The following is a 15,402-nucleotide window of genomic DNA, read 5'->3' as shown; positions in this document are numbered from 1 at the left end:
GTCTTTTCCAGCCTAAATGATTCTATCATTCTGTGTCAATTTATATTCTGCTGTTAGCTGGGGTGATACTCCTAATACTTAATTATCTTTTAAGTAATTCGTTGAGGTATGTAGCAATCTGTTTTTTATAAAATTATTAACAGTTCAAAGTGTCTTAATACACTGATGCCAAATTAAGATTCAATTTACAGATCCTACAGTTGGTTCTTAAAATCGAGCTTTAGTAATGTCTTAAGGACATGAAGTCACTTTGAACATTTTGGTTTATATCTTTACCTTCTCTGTATGTACAGACTTGCATGACGAATAAAATGCCATTTTTGCTTGCATAATTGCAGTCAGGATTGTATTGCAGTCCTCTAAACAATGAGAAACGTTGTTAAACTTTGATTACTCTGGGTTGGGGAATATTTGAAAGAGGAGGTAATTTTCAGGTGTCTCGTGTCTATAATGTTATACAAACTTTTAATTAGAAGCTATTGTATTAATGATTTTGCTCTTTAAATAGTATGTTTGGCTGGTCACCTTTTAAACCCTCAGTGGTGATCTGCAGCTTTGCATAGGAAATTATCTATGCCATCCTCTGTTCAGGTGAATGTGTAGTTGTATTCTCTCCTAGGTACAAACCAGGATAGTTTGCTTGGGGAAGATGTTGTTTATTTCATGTCTGTCCATGCATTGTGTAAGCAGAATCATTAAGTGAAAGGAATGACATAACGCAGTATTCAAAAATTGACTTTCCTTTCCCTTTTATTTTTAAAATATTGTAGGTTGATGCTGGGAACTTAGTATCCAATATTATTAGTGTTAGCATGACAAAGTACTTAAATTAAGGGGTGTGATAATTTTTTATGTACTTCTGATTGTAAGAGTGTGTGTTGAGAACACTTCAGTGCAACTTCCTTGTTGAAACTTACTCCACTTTTAAATGAGGAAAACTGGAGAATGCCCACTGAACTTGGTAGAAACAGAATCAGGCATAACATAAACAACAAGCTCTAAGGTTTTGTGTCTTGGTAGCATACAGTTTTGGAAAATGGAAGTGAGAGGGGGGCTATAGTTCTGTCTTGTATTAACTGCTTCAGACATTTAACTTACCCTTTTTCAATTGGACTTCTAGAGAAACCATTTACTCTTGCAGTGGTCTTGGGCTCTGAGGTTTGGTCTTCTGAATCCATTCCTTAAGTGTAGATACTTATTCAATATTTTTGAGCTAAATGCTGTTTGCTTAAAATATTCAAAAACTATAATAGCTTGCAGCTAGCCTTACTGACTTAAAACACTTTTCTTTTAGGGAACACTTTTAACTCTACCTGCCCCACCGCCTCCAACGCACCAAAAAACCCCAACCAACTGAAAAAAACCCAAACCCAATTGAAGCTTTGATCCAGTGAAAAAAGTACCACAAGTCCATCAGAGGGCTAGTCTCAATGAGATGATGAATTTGTCAGATCTTTAAATATTATTTTCAAGGCAAAATGGAGAATATGTATTTATATAACCAAATTACAAAAATTTGAATAATGTTCTCTTTAAGAAAAAAGCATAGTTGTTTTGAATGCTATATTTTCCCATATATAATGCGAAACAGTGTTTGGTTTGATTTTTTGTTTTTGTGTTAAACCATACCAAAAACATGAATTCCTACTTATTTGTGAGGAAAATCAGCTCTCACCTATGTTTTTATTCATCTCAGTATAGACTGAGATGTTCTTTCAGTCATGAGTAATTAATAAAACAAGGCCCCAATCCTGCAAATTCTTATGCAGCATGATATTTTATTTTTGAGTGCTCCAAAACTATAGATACAAAATTTGTGCAAAAATGTATATTGACTGAAAATACAGAAAAAAAAAGTGCCAGAAAATTAAATTAATGAAGATAGAATGTGAAGTACTGCTGTATTTCTTATTGAAAATTGTTTTTAAAGCAATAAAAGCATGATTTTCAGAATAAAAGAGTAATTTATTTTTTTAATTTCCTGGCTCCTAAACTTTTCCCAATCTTAGAATTATTCAGAATAGTGAAAATTCCTACTGGAAATTCTGGCTTTCTTTTTAACAGTAATATTTTCCTGTTGTATTCTTTGAATAACTTTATTCTAAATTAATATAGCCTAACATGATTAGGCTTTTGGACATTAACCCAGTGCTTAGCAAACTATTAAATTTCAAGCCCTGTACGTAGTAGTTTTGCATGCTGGATTATAAACTAGTCTGTAGTGTTGTCTGTTGCACCCTGCTCTGCTTCATAATTAGTTGCTTTGGGAGGGGGAAAAAAATGAACCGCAAAAAACCCAAAGTATTCTCAACTGGTGGTGTTAATACTGCTCTCTCTAAACCTGTAACATGGTTGATCCATGATAATGGCATTGCGTACTGGAAGAAAAGGTGAAACAGTAATCGATGCTTTCTGTTCTAGTTAGAGGTTTGTGTTAAGCATGCTTCAAGAAAGCACAGCTAGAATTGTAGCTTTCTGCAGTTTTGAGCTGGCAAAGAGCATGCAGCAAGGGATGCTGTTCACTATATTTTCTCAACTTTTCCCATTCTTGCATTTTATTTTTAATTGGAGAGAATCTCTTTTTTTCATGGCAAAAGATTACCATTCATGAAGGTAGAACAAGCATCTCCTTTCAGCATCTCTCTTTCCTTTTATTATTTCTTTCTGTATTAATCAAAAGGGGTATTTTAGACTGCCTGGCTAGTAAGTCAAAGAACTCATCTAAGGCATCCCTGAAATGTTTTATGAGTATTTGGGAGACCTTTTTAAACTTTTTTACATACACCTTTTTGCCTCTAGAAAGGGATACTGCATTTTCATGATTAGTGTTTGAGCAGCTCAGTTCCTTTTCTTTTGTATCATCAAAGTAATAATGTCTTCTTTAAGGCTGCATTATGTTACAGGCGAGGAAAAAAAACTAACTTTCAGGTGAGGGGAAAAAAAAAAACAAACCATTCCTGAATAGAGATTGTAATGAAATAAACAGAGGTTAGATTATTTCCAAAGTGCTGGCACTGTGTGAAATAGGTTAAATTCCACACAGCTTTTTGTCCTTAGTAATAGTACTTTGTACCAGTATAACTATATGAATGCAGGGTAATAAAAGGTTGTTGTACTAAAGAACTTGTGATATGTGATATTATACTTGATGGTCTTAAATTGAAGAGTTATAATCTGAGCTCCAAACTACTGGTAGTGGGCCTGCTTTACATACATCTGTATTAACATATGTATCTGAATATGTAATACATTCCTTACTTGATCATTATTAAAAGTCATCACAAAAGGTGTGTATTTTAAATGATTTCTGTGTTTGCATAGCTCACTGTGGAGATTGTGGCAGTCTAAATCTAACATCTAAGGAGCTCGTCACTATGATATGTAATTTCTGTTCTATTGGCAATATGTAGAACATACCACTTCTATCAGATTAATTTTCAAATCTTTCTCATCTTGTCTTGTAGCAGCTGGTGCTGTGTCAGTAGGACAGTACCTAATTCTAGGGGTATTAACCAGGTGTTAATTCTGCTGCTAGTTGTAGGTGAGCCTAAAACAAGAGTGAAAAAGAGAATAGTCTTTAAACACCTATGTTGTGTATTGAGATGTTTCCTTTGGGTTTGGTGGTGTAATTCATATATCTTTTTCTTTACGGTGATCCCTACTTTTGAAATGGACTTTAAAGGAGAAAAGAGGGAAGGAAAAAAAAATAACAAAAAAGCCTGAAAACAAACAAAAGAACCCCCACCAGTGTTATAAAAGAGTGGACTTTGTTTTCATGAATGCAAGATCAGAGAAATAACATTCTGCATGAATTTATTAAAAAAACAAAAACAAAACCCCCAGATGTTATTTGTGCATTGATGATCTGTGTTTTGGAGCTGAGTAGGGAATTATGTAATGTGTGATAAAATGTAAAAATCATCATGACCTGTAACGTAGTGCAGCTTTAATACACTGGCTTATCCTTAACTTAAGTTCAGACTTCATTTCATGCTTCCCAGCCTTCTGTCAAAATACTGTACTATAACTGCAACTGTACAAGTTCTGAAGTTAATGGCAAGGCTTTTGGAATACTCTATCTGATCTCTGCCTTACAGCACAAGCAGCGCTGCCCTGTGCTGGAGGACCAGCTGGTGGATCTTGTGGTGTATGCCATGGAACGGTCTGAGACTGAAGAGAAGTTTGATGATGGTGGAACCAGTCAGCTTCTGTGGCAGCATCTCTCCAGCCAGCTCATTTTCTTTGTGCTCTTTCAGTTTGCAAGTTTTCCTCATATGGTCCTGTCACTCCATCAAAAGGTAAATTGTTTGTATCGCTCCCACTTGGTAAGAGAGATTTTAAAAACAAAACAAAACAAGTTTAAAAAAAAAAAAAAGGTCACTCACCCCTGCAAGAAGTACCTTATGTGTAAGAATTAAATTTTTGATTGTTGTGCTCTGTAGAAGTCAGTCAAATTCTCAAGCTACATTGCTGTGAGCTAGGTCTGTTTCCAGTGTATTCAGTTACAGGATGTTGCATTATATTTGAATTCAAAATGTGCTAGTAACTAGAATAAGGAGATAAACCGGCATAATTCAGAAGAACCTAGTACTGTGCTGCTACATCCAATTTACAACCAAGCTTCAAACAGAGCGAACATCCTGTTCAGTTTGTGAGCTAAAGAAACATGCCATGTCAATGGGTGCAAGAACTTACAGTTTGTCTAATCAGTCTAATCAAAGCAATCTAATCAAAGATCATTTGTCCAATTACAGTGATATTGGCAATCACAGTCCAAAGTTATTATTACTTCCTAATAATAATTCCGTTAAAACTGATACACTTTCTAGTACTTACCCTTTTCTCTGGTGCTCAGTGCCTCTCTGAATTCTAAGGGTGGTGGTGCTAGTCCTCCATAAGAAAGGAGAGGAGGGGTTACAGTAAGTCATCAAAATCTTCATTTGTCCACAGTTCCGTGTTACATCAAAATTGACTATGTATGTTATGTTTTACTTTTGATGGATTCTAGTTCTCTGCTCTCTTTGATATCCCTGAAATTAGTTTTACCAGGGTTGCATTCATTTAATTACTGTTAATGAACCATTGAAGCAATAGGCACTATACAATACAATTGCACAAATCTAATCTAAAACTAAAGCAAACTAGATAAGAAGAGAGGTTAAGAGTAGAGTACTGGTTATTAGAGAATTGCTATTACAGATAAAGCAAGTTAAATAGCAAAAAAATAAAACATCCAGATGGGTCCAGATGAAGTGAGCTCAAGTTGTTCTGGTTCAGAGACTTTCTTTATAGATAGAGTTAATATAAAACCTGTGGCCTTCTGCTAGCAAGGCCAATACTGTATTGGCTACAGGGCTAGCAATTTAAGTCCAATATTTAAGAGTTGCTAATTTTTCAAAACAGTGATCCTCAAGAGCTAAATACATTTTAAATCCTACCATTAATTGTTGTGGCCCTCCCAGAGTCTGTTTCTGTGTAACAACTAATGTACCTGTTTGCCATCTTTCTGAAAACACAACATACATTTCTGCCTAAGTCCTGCTATAAAATCCCAGTAATCTCTGCTGGAACTGTTTTAGTCTGCCCTTCTACTTTTATAGGAATCTTTGCAGTGATTTTTCTTCTGCGTGCAGTATTTGTCTGTTACTGAGTGTTTTTGACAGTTGGCAGGCCGTGGTCTCATTAAAGGAAGAGACCATCTGATGTGGGTCCTACTCCAGTTCATCTCTGGCAGCATCCAGAAGAATGCACTGGCTGATTTCCTCCCAGTTATGAAGCTTTTTGACCTCCTGTATCCTGAGAAAGAAGTAAGTCTTCTCTCTGAAATTAAAAGTTTTATTTTTAATTCAACCTGAGACCTTCGTATGTCAATATTACTATAATTCTTGAGTCACTGTTACAGCAGTGTGCTGCACAGTTGGAGAGAGATGTTTCATAATTAAATGAAAACTTTGAGGATTTCCTAGCTATGTTTTTCCAGTAACCACATTTGTGCCATGTTTTTAGGGGCAAAAAAGACTTCTGTTAATCATCTCTTCCTTGACGTAGGTTTGACTAGGGTTTTGAGGAGTTTGTTAAAGCACTGAGGATACTATTAAGGAATAATGTTGTGGAATTTCGTTCTTACATCTGGGCTGTAACAGAATAATATACTGAGACACTTTCAGGTCCAAAGAAGATAATAAGATGCTTTAAATTTGTATTGTATTAATGGTTACTTAAAATTCATTCTGTGGTAGTAAATCAAATCCTAGTCATGCTTTGTACATTCCTCTAGCATGAAGGTTCCTGAGGAAGGGGGAGTTCAGGGAAGTTTTTAAACTTCCACTATGACAGTGTCGTCAGCATGAAGTCCTGATTGCTTGCTCTTATCATAGTGCCTTCTATTTTGGGTCAGTAGATATGTTAACACAAATGTGTGGTGTACCAAACTGCTATAGCAATTTTTCCCCCTCTTAAGTTAGTTTTGACCCACAGAAATTCTTCAGTACAATTTGTTTCATGAGCTCGCAATTGCTTTTGTCAGCACAAAATATGGGAACAGTGACAGGACTATTTACTTTAACTGTAGTGATGGGCTCTGAGTTACACTTGTGTAAAGTGTGGGACTAGGGCATTTCTGAGGATTGAATTTCACAAGCAGTTTAAACGTTATCTACGGCCATTGCTCTTAAGAGGATCTGTTTGACTCTCCCCTTGATTATGTGTTGCTGCTGTCTCACTTGTGCTATCAGTGGTGCTTGTGTGGTAGTAACTGTACCAAAGGGAAAGAAATGCGGATGTTGGCAAAAGGAGAGAGACAGAGTACCTTTTTCAATGGCAGTAATATGCCTGAGCCTGTAGCCAAAACCTTTTGAATTTTGGGGTGTATCTGTTCCTTTTTTTAGGAACTATATTAATCTTCAAGTATAATGGTGATGCTAGACAAGTTAGATTTTTCAGAAAATACTGGTGAACCACTGAGTACCTGCTATGGAAGCACATACCATAACTGATTTCTGAATAATGTATAAGTGGGAGGCTGAGAGTAAAAGTATATGCTTTGTAACTATATATGCCTTGAATTTGTATATTCTAAGCATGGACTTCCATTTACTGAGGTCTTAGATTATTTGTTTTGCGTTTTTTTTTCAGAATAATTACTGAGGTCCAGGTCTCTTCCAGAGAGACCTGCATAAAATTGCATACACAGACAAGGGTAGAATCTGTTCTTTAAAAATGTTACTTATGGTGTTGCAAGTCAAAAAAAGAAAAACTTGACCTTGTGAATGCTGGCTAAGTTGGTTTTCTGTGCATTAATACATGCAATATGTCACATTCATGTGTTCTTTCTTTAGTGTATTCCTGTACCTGATATTAACAAACCCCAGTCAACTCATGCTTTTGCAATGACCTGTATTTGGATTCATCTGAATCGGAAGGCCCATAGTGACAACTCCAAGTTACAGATTCCTATTCCTCATTCTCTTAAACTTCACCATGAGTGAGTTTTGGGGGCTTTGTTATGTTTTGATTTGTCTCTAGACATAATGGAATAGGAAGCTCCAAGTCTGTATTCAGAATGTATTGTGTGACAGGATGCTGTATAAGGGTTACCAAAGGAATGAAGCAGGACTAAGAAAGAGCTCAAAGTCAAAATATTTCATAGAAAGTGAAATGCTGTTATCATACAGCTAATGGAAATAATATATTACATCTCAGATTAATAAATCTTTTTTATTGATGGAGAATCTGATAGCAAATTGAGTGTTTTGTTTTATTATGCTGTGGTTTGGAAAGTGTGGATAAGCAGTACATTGGGTTAAGTTTTGTCTGGAAAGGTGATTTTTAAAGTGTATTTTTCTCATGAGGTGTTTCTCTGATATAGGAGAATGGTAACACAGTGGAACTATGGCATAAGATGTAGTCATTTTGATGTGGTGCAATTAATAAATATTTTTTTTTCTACTATTTTACAATGGATTTTTGGCTGGGGTTATTGTGGCTGTAATCCTGGAATGCATGTGTATTCTTCTGCTTGTTTCTTTCCACTTAATGTTTAATCTCTTTGGCATGCAGGTTTTTGCAACAGAGTTTAAGAAATAAAAGCTTACAGATGAATGACTACAAGATTGCCCTGTTGTGCAATGCTTATTCAACCAATTCAGAGTGTTTCACTTTGCCAATGGGTGTACTAGTAGAGACTATTTATGGAAATGGCAACATGAGGATACCTCTTCCAGGGACTAATTGCATGGCATCAGGATCTATTACCCCGTTGCCAATGAACCTCTTGGACTCACTCACAGTTCATGCCAAAATGAGGTACAGTATGCAGCTACAGTTTCTTTTTAACCTGTAACTCATTATCATCAGGAAAGGTTTCCTGTGTCTGGACATGTCATGTATAGATCTGCTGATTTACTTAATAAATTTCTTAACTTTCAAGTCCTTGTTTTTGATTGAAAAATACTTTCTCTCTTTTCTCAGTCTGATTCATAGCATAGCTACAAGGGTAATTAAGTTGGCTCATGCAAAATCTAGCCTGGCCTTGGCTCCTGCTCTTGTGGAAACCTATAGTCGCCTGTTGGTTTATATGGAAATAGAGTCCTTGGGCATCAAAGGCTTTATCAGTAAGAAAGAAAACCTTTTTTTTTTTTATGCCCCCCTCCCCCCCCCCCCCCCCCCTTCCTTTTGTTCAGTAGCATTTTCTTTTAACGGCAACTAGAGACCATAGTAAAAATGAAAATGTAATGATGAAGCATGTTGAATAAATGTATAAACTATTTTAATATAAAAGAAATTGTAATAGTTATCCTAGTCCTGCAGTAAGTTTTAGATGAGTGTGCTGCTCTCCCTTTATGCCATCACTTCTATGGTCAGGACCTTCCTAGTTATGCTGCGTTGTGCAAAAATATGCTAAATGGAAAATCATAAGAAAAGTTACTTAATTAGATGCAAATGATATTTAATTGCACTCATTAAAATAATTTGCATGTCTGCTGTATATGTTCATTCAAACGATTATTGAGCTCTACACATTTACAGCATCTTCAGACAACGCTTGCACATGCACTCTTTGGAGGTAATAAAATTTTCAAATCAAATATCTGACTTGCAGCTAAATATAACGATCTATCCACAGTGTGCTCTGTAGTTGTATTTTAAAGTGTAATCACTTGGAAAACTTACTTTACAAACTCTCTTTCATAAGGTCAGCTCCTGCCAACAGTGTTCAAATCTCACGCATGGGGAATTTTGCACACTCTGCTAGAAATGTTTAGCTATCGGATGCATCACATCCAGCCTCATTACAGAGTCCAGCTGCTCAGCCATCTTCATTCCTTGGCAGCTGTGCCACAGACTAATCAGAACCAGCTTCATCTGTGGTGAGTGATGGTTACCATGTTTAACCATAATCTCGGATTCCTCCTTCATCATATGTTGAAAGCTGTGTGAGAACTGTGTTTTAAATGGGACATAAGTACTTCCCAGTCTTAGTTCTGTGGCTAAATTGTTTTGTGGTATCTCAGCAGGTCATGTTTCAGAAATACAGTTAGATGTTAGCAGTAGTACTCTGCAGATTTGCACAAGGCAGCCTCTTGCACAGACATGGCAGCAGCATCAGAGCTCAAAACACAGGAATGCACACCAGAACCGTCATGTCAGGAAGTGTCGGGCAAATGTTGAGCTTGCACTGGAGATAAAGGGTAATGCCTGCTACTTGTAGTCACAGTGATTGGCTTGTCTGCCAGTAGGTCTGTGCTTGCTTACTCCTGCAGAGGATGTTTAATTCCATTACAAGAGTTGAGCTGGTTCCACTTAATTCTTTAGCAAAGTTAGTTTTCAGTCAGATCAGAGAAATAATCTGATTCATCCTGCAGCTGTAAAGGAGTTGGTGCAAAGCTATGGTGGCTGTAGGTGAACCTGAGTGGAGAAAAAAGTGTCACTTCCATTGAATGGTGTGTGTCAATGTAAACCACGCATAAAACAATGGCTAATTTGGATACAAGAAAGATGGAAAAGCTGGTTAAAGAAGCTAAGAAGCTCTAGAATTGATATGCAGCTAATTCTAGGGAAAAGCTTTGAGTTTAACTTACTGTTCAAAAAGTTGAAGGGTATGAGATTCAGTTTGTATGTAGAACCTGGGGTTTGTTGTAGAAAAGTTGGGGAAAAGAGTGTCCATTCACTCTTCGAGTAGAATACTTCTTGTAGGTGTATGTGAGGGAGACAGAGCAACCTCATTATTATCAGTTCATATTAAGGAAGTCTAATTACACTGTAATTTCTTAGTCCAAATTCAAATTGCTCAGTTGTTTATCAAGAATAAAGAGAATAAGTGAAGACAAGTTTTTCCTTAAATTCAAGATCTTGCTCTTTTTACTCACCTAAATCTCGTTTTGTCATCTTAGTCTGTGAAATATGAATGTTAATCAGTCACTTTTGATAAGCACTGCATGCAACTAGATTGGAGTAAACTAACCTACGGCTTTGGCATTTCAAAGACACAATGTTATAAAAGTCTCTTAAATTACTTCAAACTACCTGGTGTGAAAAGCGCTTCCAACTAGAGCACTGGAAAATAAAGCACTTTTAATCAAAAGCAGTACTTCCTTATTTCTTTAATAAGGACAATTTAGTGCTGCCTTCTTCAAGGTGATAGTTAGCTTTGAAACTTCCCATGCATTATTCATGCTTTTTTATTCTGTTGTTGCATGTATTTATTTATCTATGTATCCTTGTTTAGACAAAGACTTTCAAAAGATAACAAAAGGGGTCTCTAAATTGGAGAGACTTGAGGCTCTTTTTCAGGGGCTCTGCACCTGGAATTTTAACTAAATCAACATTTGAGGGCTTTATTTGAAAATAAAGTACTTAAATGGTTGATAACCTTTTGGAAAAGTTTGCTTTTTCCACTGTTTAATAAAATTGTTAAGAACATCACTTTCAAAACAAATGTTTTTGTATTATTTGAAGCAGAAAATGGAGGAAAAATAGGTAATTTTTGAATCTTAAAAGCAGCAGTGTAAGCATTATTTGCTAACTGGACTGTTTCCTGCTTTTAGTGTTGAGAGTACTGCTCTAAGGCTAATCACAGCTTTGGGAAGCTCAGAAGTCCAACCACAGTTTACACGATTCCTCAGTGATCCCAAAACAGTTCTTTCAGCTGAATCAGAAGAACTCAACAGGGCTTTGATCTTAACTCTAGCAAGGGCAACACATGTGACAGGTAATAGCAATACGGTGAGGTGACAACTAAGTGAAAGCTGTAGTCAAGCCATTTTTCTAAAATACTGCTCAATAGAATATCATGGAAATGACCCAGTCATAAAACATATCCCATACATGGCTGGTTTTGAAAAAAGTATAATTTTAATATCCAACTACTTGTTTTTAGGCAAAAAGCTATTATTAAAGCAGTAGTGAAATCAGACATTGTTTAAAAGTTTATTTTTATACAGGAATACAGTGTGACTAGGTTTTTTTACTGTCTTTATTTTCAGTTTAATTATTTTAAATTTAAACGTTTGGATTGATTACTGATACATGCCGTTTAAAAAAAAAAAAAAAAGAAATGTTTACAGCAAGTGTGTACTCATGGAAGCTGCCCCCTCTACTGCTTACCTTTAAGAAAAAGCAATGTGTGTTTTGGGTTTTCTTTCTTGGGGAAGGGAGGGAGAGGGGAAGCTTTTTTTGTGTGTTTTGATGTTTTAACAATGTGCAATTACATGGATCAGGTTTTTGTTAGCTCTGAGGGGGGATGTTTCCTCTATTTCCTTTTTAATGCTTCTAATCTGGAGACTTGCTGGCGAGTTAGAACAACATTCACAAAAACTGGTGGAGGTGATTTGAAAGGGAAAGAACTTCTTTGTGTTAGGTTTTTTATTTTTTAACCTTTGCTCAACCTTTAATGTTAAATCAACACTGGGGTTGGGGGGATGAGGCTCGTATTTTATTTCTACAGTGTAATTGGGAAAGGTACTGCTGAGCAGCCTTTTTAAAGCAATATAAAATGGCATCTGGCAATTTCATCATCATTATCTTCCTCAATTTTTTTTTTTAGGTCTAATCAGTTAATCAGCAAAAGCTTGTCTTACTGTCATTACAGGAAATTAAATATAAAATCTTGAAATCACGATTGCTTCATTTCTAGCTCAAAACCTAAAAATAATTTTGTTATTGTTACTAGCATAAAAAAGATAATATCCAGCTTGTTCTGTGGAGTAAATAAGATTCAAAGAAAGGGTATGGGAGAAGTTGGCCAAAAAGGAAATCCTGTTTACTAGCAAAGTCTTGATGCATGTGACTACAAAAGGAATACCAATAAGAAATGTTTTTTTTGCGTGAAATTCTAATATCATTAATCCATTTTCTAGACTTTTTCACAGGCTCTGATTCAATTCAGGGGACTTGGTGCAAGGATATATTGCAGACTATCATGAGTTTTACTCCACATAACTGGGCATCACATACACTAAGCTGTTTTCCAGCTCCTCTGCAGGTAATAGTTTCAAACTGATGATTTTATATTTGGAAATACAGAGAATTTACTCTCTTAACAAGATCCTTTGCCTTTTGCTAGTTGGTGAGATTCTTCCCCTGTCCAGACTACATTAATCTCAAGTCCCTAAAGAATGCAGCCTGATTGTAACATTACTATTTCTTCAGAAATGCATTAGCTTCTCCTGGAATATTTGAAGGCCAAATTTGGCCAACTGATACTTCTGGTGGAAGGTAAATCAGATCTTTTAAAAATTGAATAATGAAATTTAAAAAAAATTGGAGAAGCCTTTTTTCTTGTGGCAATTTGTCGTGTAGCTTCGTTAGTGAGAAAACAGTCACTGTGGTGTCACAGTGAAGCAACAACCCTACTTAGTAGGTTTGTATTTTACGAGGAAGTAGGAACTCACAAGGTGCTAAGTCAGGCAAAAGTTTTCCTGTTCAAATGTTTTGTTCTAGGCTCTCAGTCACAGCAAAGCCAACTTTATTTTAGGTATTCTTCAAGCAGAATAACGTGCCTCAGGAAAGCCGTTTTAACTTGAAGAAGAACGTGGAAGAAGAATACCGAAAGTGGAAGTCTATGACCAATGAGAATGATATAATCACACACTTTTCTATGCAAGGTTCACCCCCACTTTTCCTTTGTCTCCTATGGAAGATGTTGTTAGACACTGATCACATTAATCAAATTGGCTACAGGTGAGATTAAAAGATGTGCTATTTCAAAGTTATTACAGCAAAATTCTCAGTTCTGAGGACATAGGCCTTGTACATTAGCAGCTTGATTTGTACTTTTTTTATTAATTCAGAGCATGCAAAGCATGGAAAAAAGGAGTGGAGCTAGGTATTAGCAAGCATATCATAATAATTGTGCAGTGTTTAAGATTGGTTACACCACACAGTGTTCTGCAATGCATGCTCTTCCTGGTAAGAGACAAGGATGTGAGGTGTTCGAATTAAGCAATTTACTTGTAATGGCAGTGTTTCAGGCAATGTGAAATAGTAAACAGAAATTACAAAGCATTTATTTAGCTAGCCTTTATACATGAATAAAGGCCAGATATTTTTTTAAAAAACAAATGTTGGATTAAGATGAAAATTCATCATAGAAGTATTAGTGCTACAATTTTTTTACTTGTTCGCAGTCGTAACAGCATCGGCTCCAGCCATGAAAAATAGATTCTCTCTTTTCAGTCTTTATTAGGTCTGTTGAAACAATTAATATTTATGATAGCATGTGTTACTCTTCAGTGCAATGAGGAAATACCAGTATAATGCTATGGTTATATTAAAACACATACTGCGTAACTAAAAATGCATAACTAAAGCATGGGTTCTGGGCAGAATACTATACATAAGAATTGGTGAACTTGAAGCATTTCTTCTGATTAGTATCCAGACTTTGGAATTCCATCACTCTAAGGTTGTTTTTTTTTTTTGCTTTGCTTTGGGATTTTCTTAAGTTCACTTAATAAAGGGAGGGATTTTTTTTTTTTAAGACAGTTGTATTAAAACCCACCAGCTCTTCTAAAATAGACCAGTTGCAATTGTTACTCTTCTTAATACTTTTTTTTGTTCCCTTTTTTTTTTTCTTTTCTTCTTCCCTGCTAGAGTGTTAGAAAGAATTGGGGCCAGAGCTCTGGTGGCACATGTCAGGACATTTGCAGATTTCTTGGTGTATGAATTCTCTACCTCTGCAGGAGGCCAGCAGCTCAATAAATGTATTGAGATTCTCAATGACATGGTGTGGAAATACAACATTGTAACACTGGATAGGTTGATACTGTGTTTGGTAAGTATTGCTGTAGAAGATAAGATGCCAGTTCTTCATGCAGAGTCTGCTTTCTGAATCACTTTTGTAGGAGCAATCTTTTTAAAAATGTATTGATTTTAAATAGTGACTCTTTGCTAATCCAATAATAAAGTAAAATAATAGATTACTTCTGTAAGCAACATAAAACTAACAGTCTTAGAGTTCTCTGAATTTTCAGAGGAAGCTTTTCTTGGTTATTTAATGGCAACCATTGAATTGGTATTAGTAAAGTGCTTTGGGCCTCTGACCTCAGAGCTGTGCAACTATTTCTGCAGCCTGAAAAGGTGGAAGGGGTATGGTATGCCATGATTCAGAAGCAAATGGAAAATCTTGTACCCATTAGAGTATGCTTTCTTTGTGTAGAATTCAGCCTATTCCATCAGAAAAGTAGGAGAGAAATGGCATTCTCTGTCTTTCCAGGTTATCCTACAAAATAAAGCAGAACTCACCTAGAGAGAATTAAATTTTCCTTCAGTAATTATCCTTTACTTATATTTTAAACTCTCCTCTTAATGTAAAACTGGTTGTTTGAATTTTAGTTTGGCTTTCAAACTGAAGTCCAAACATGTCAGAGTGGCCAGACGTTTGAAGCAATCTTAACGTCATTATCATTAATTGGTTATTTTCGGTAAGAGAACTGACAGCTAAAAGAGAGCTAGAATTCTTGGAGAATGTGCTATCACTGGGGAGTTGTAAGACTTTCTGCCTATGGAATAAAAAATGTGATGGGTACTTTTCACAGGAGGTGATTGAACCTGCCTCTGTTCTGTGTCTTCACTTGAAAAATAGAGTTGAAAGACCGTATGTTCCATGTGAATTTGTGTGCAGATGTACCTAATGTGCAGACAAATTTGCTAGCCAATATTTAGGTGTTATAAAGCAGACAGCAGTGTCAACTGTAATTCCATGTTTTCTGATCTGTTTTGTTTAAGGCTATGCGTAGTCATGAAGGAAATGAAGCTCAAGTCTGTTACTTCATAATTCAGTTACTCTTACTGAAGCCTAACGATTTCAGAAACAGAGTGAGTGATTTTGTGAAAGAGAATTCTCCGGAGCACTGGCTGCAGAATGACTGGCATACTAAGCATATGAGTTATCACAAGGTATCC

At 36.0% G+C, this 15,402-nt stretch overlaps 1 protein-coding gene across 6 annotated transcripts in view; it reads left to right on the top strand.

Annotated features, from left to right (window-relative positions):
- MED23 (mediator complex subunit 23) overlaps window positions 1-15,402 on the top strand; it is a 40,679-nt gene that overhangs the window by 13,845 nt on the left and 11,432 nt on the right. For all 6 annotated transcript variants that reach the window (XR_012041486.1, XM_072855869.1, XM_072855868.1 and 3 more), the window contains 11 exons: window positions 4,098-4,298; window positions 5,664-5,807; window positions 7,338-7,483; window positions 8,059-8,304; window positions 8,470-8,612; window positions 9,194-9,368; window positions 11,046-11,209; window positions 12,357-12,481; window positions 12,974-13,179; window positions 14,092-14,272; window positions 15,226-15,396. Coding sequence is in view for 5 of the 6 variants with exons in the window: in XM_072855869.1 (XP_072711970.1) it covers window positions 4,098-4,298; window positions 5,664-5,807; window positions 7,338-7,483; window positions 8,059-8,304; window positions 8,470-8,612; window positions 9,194-9,368; window positions 11,046-11,209; window positions 12,357-12,481; window positions 12,974-13,179; window positions 14,092-14,272; window positions 15,226-15,396 (1,902 nt within the window). In the remaining variant the exon portion in view is untranslated. The remainder of the gene's footprint in view (window positions 1-4,097; window positions 4,299-5,663; window positions 5,808-7,337; window positions 7,484-8,058; window positions 8,305-8,469; window positions 8,613-9,193; window positions 9,369-11,045; window positions 11,210-12,356; window positions 12,482-12,973; window positions 13,180-14,091; window positions 14,273-15,225; window positions 15,397-15,402) is intronic.

This window comes from Ciconia boyciana, chromosome 3 (assembly GCF_034638445.1).
Source record: "Ciconia boyciana chromosome 3, ASM3463844v1, whole genome shotgun sequence".
Classification (NCBI taxonomy): Eukaryota; Metazoa; Chordata; class Aves; order Ciconiiformes; family Ciconiidae; genus Ciconia; species Ciconia boyciana.
Note: the sequence above shows the minus strand (reverse complement) of the source record. Positions and strands in the feature narration are given on the sequence as shown.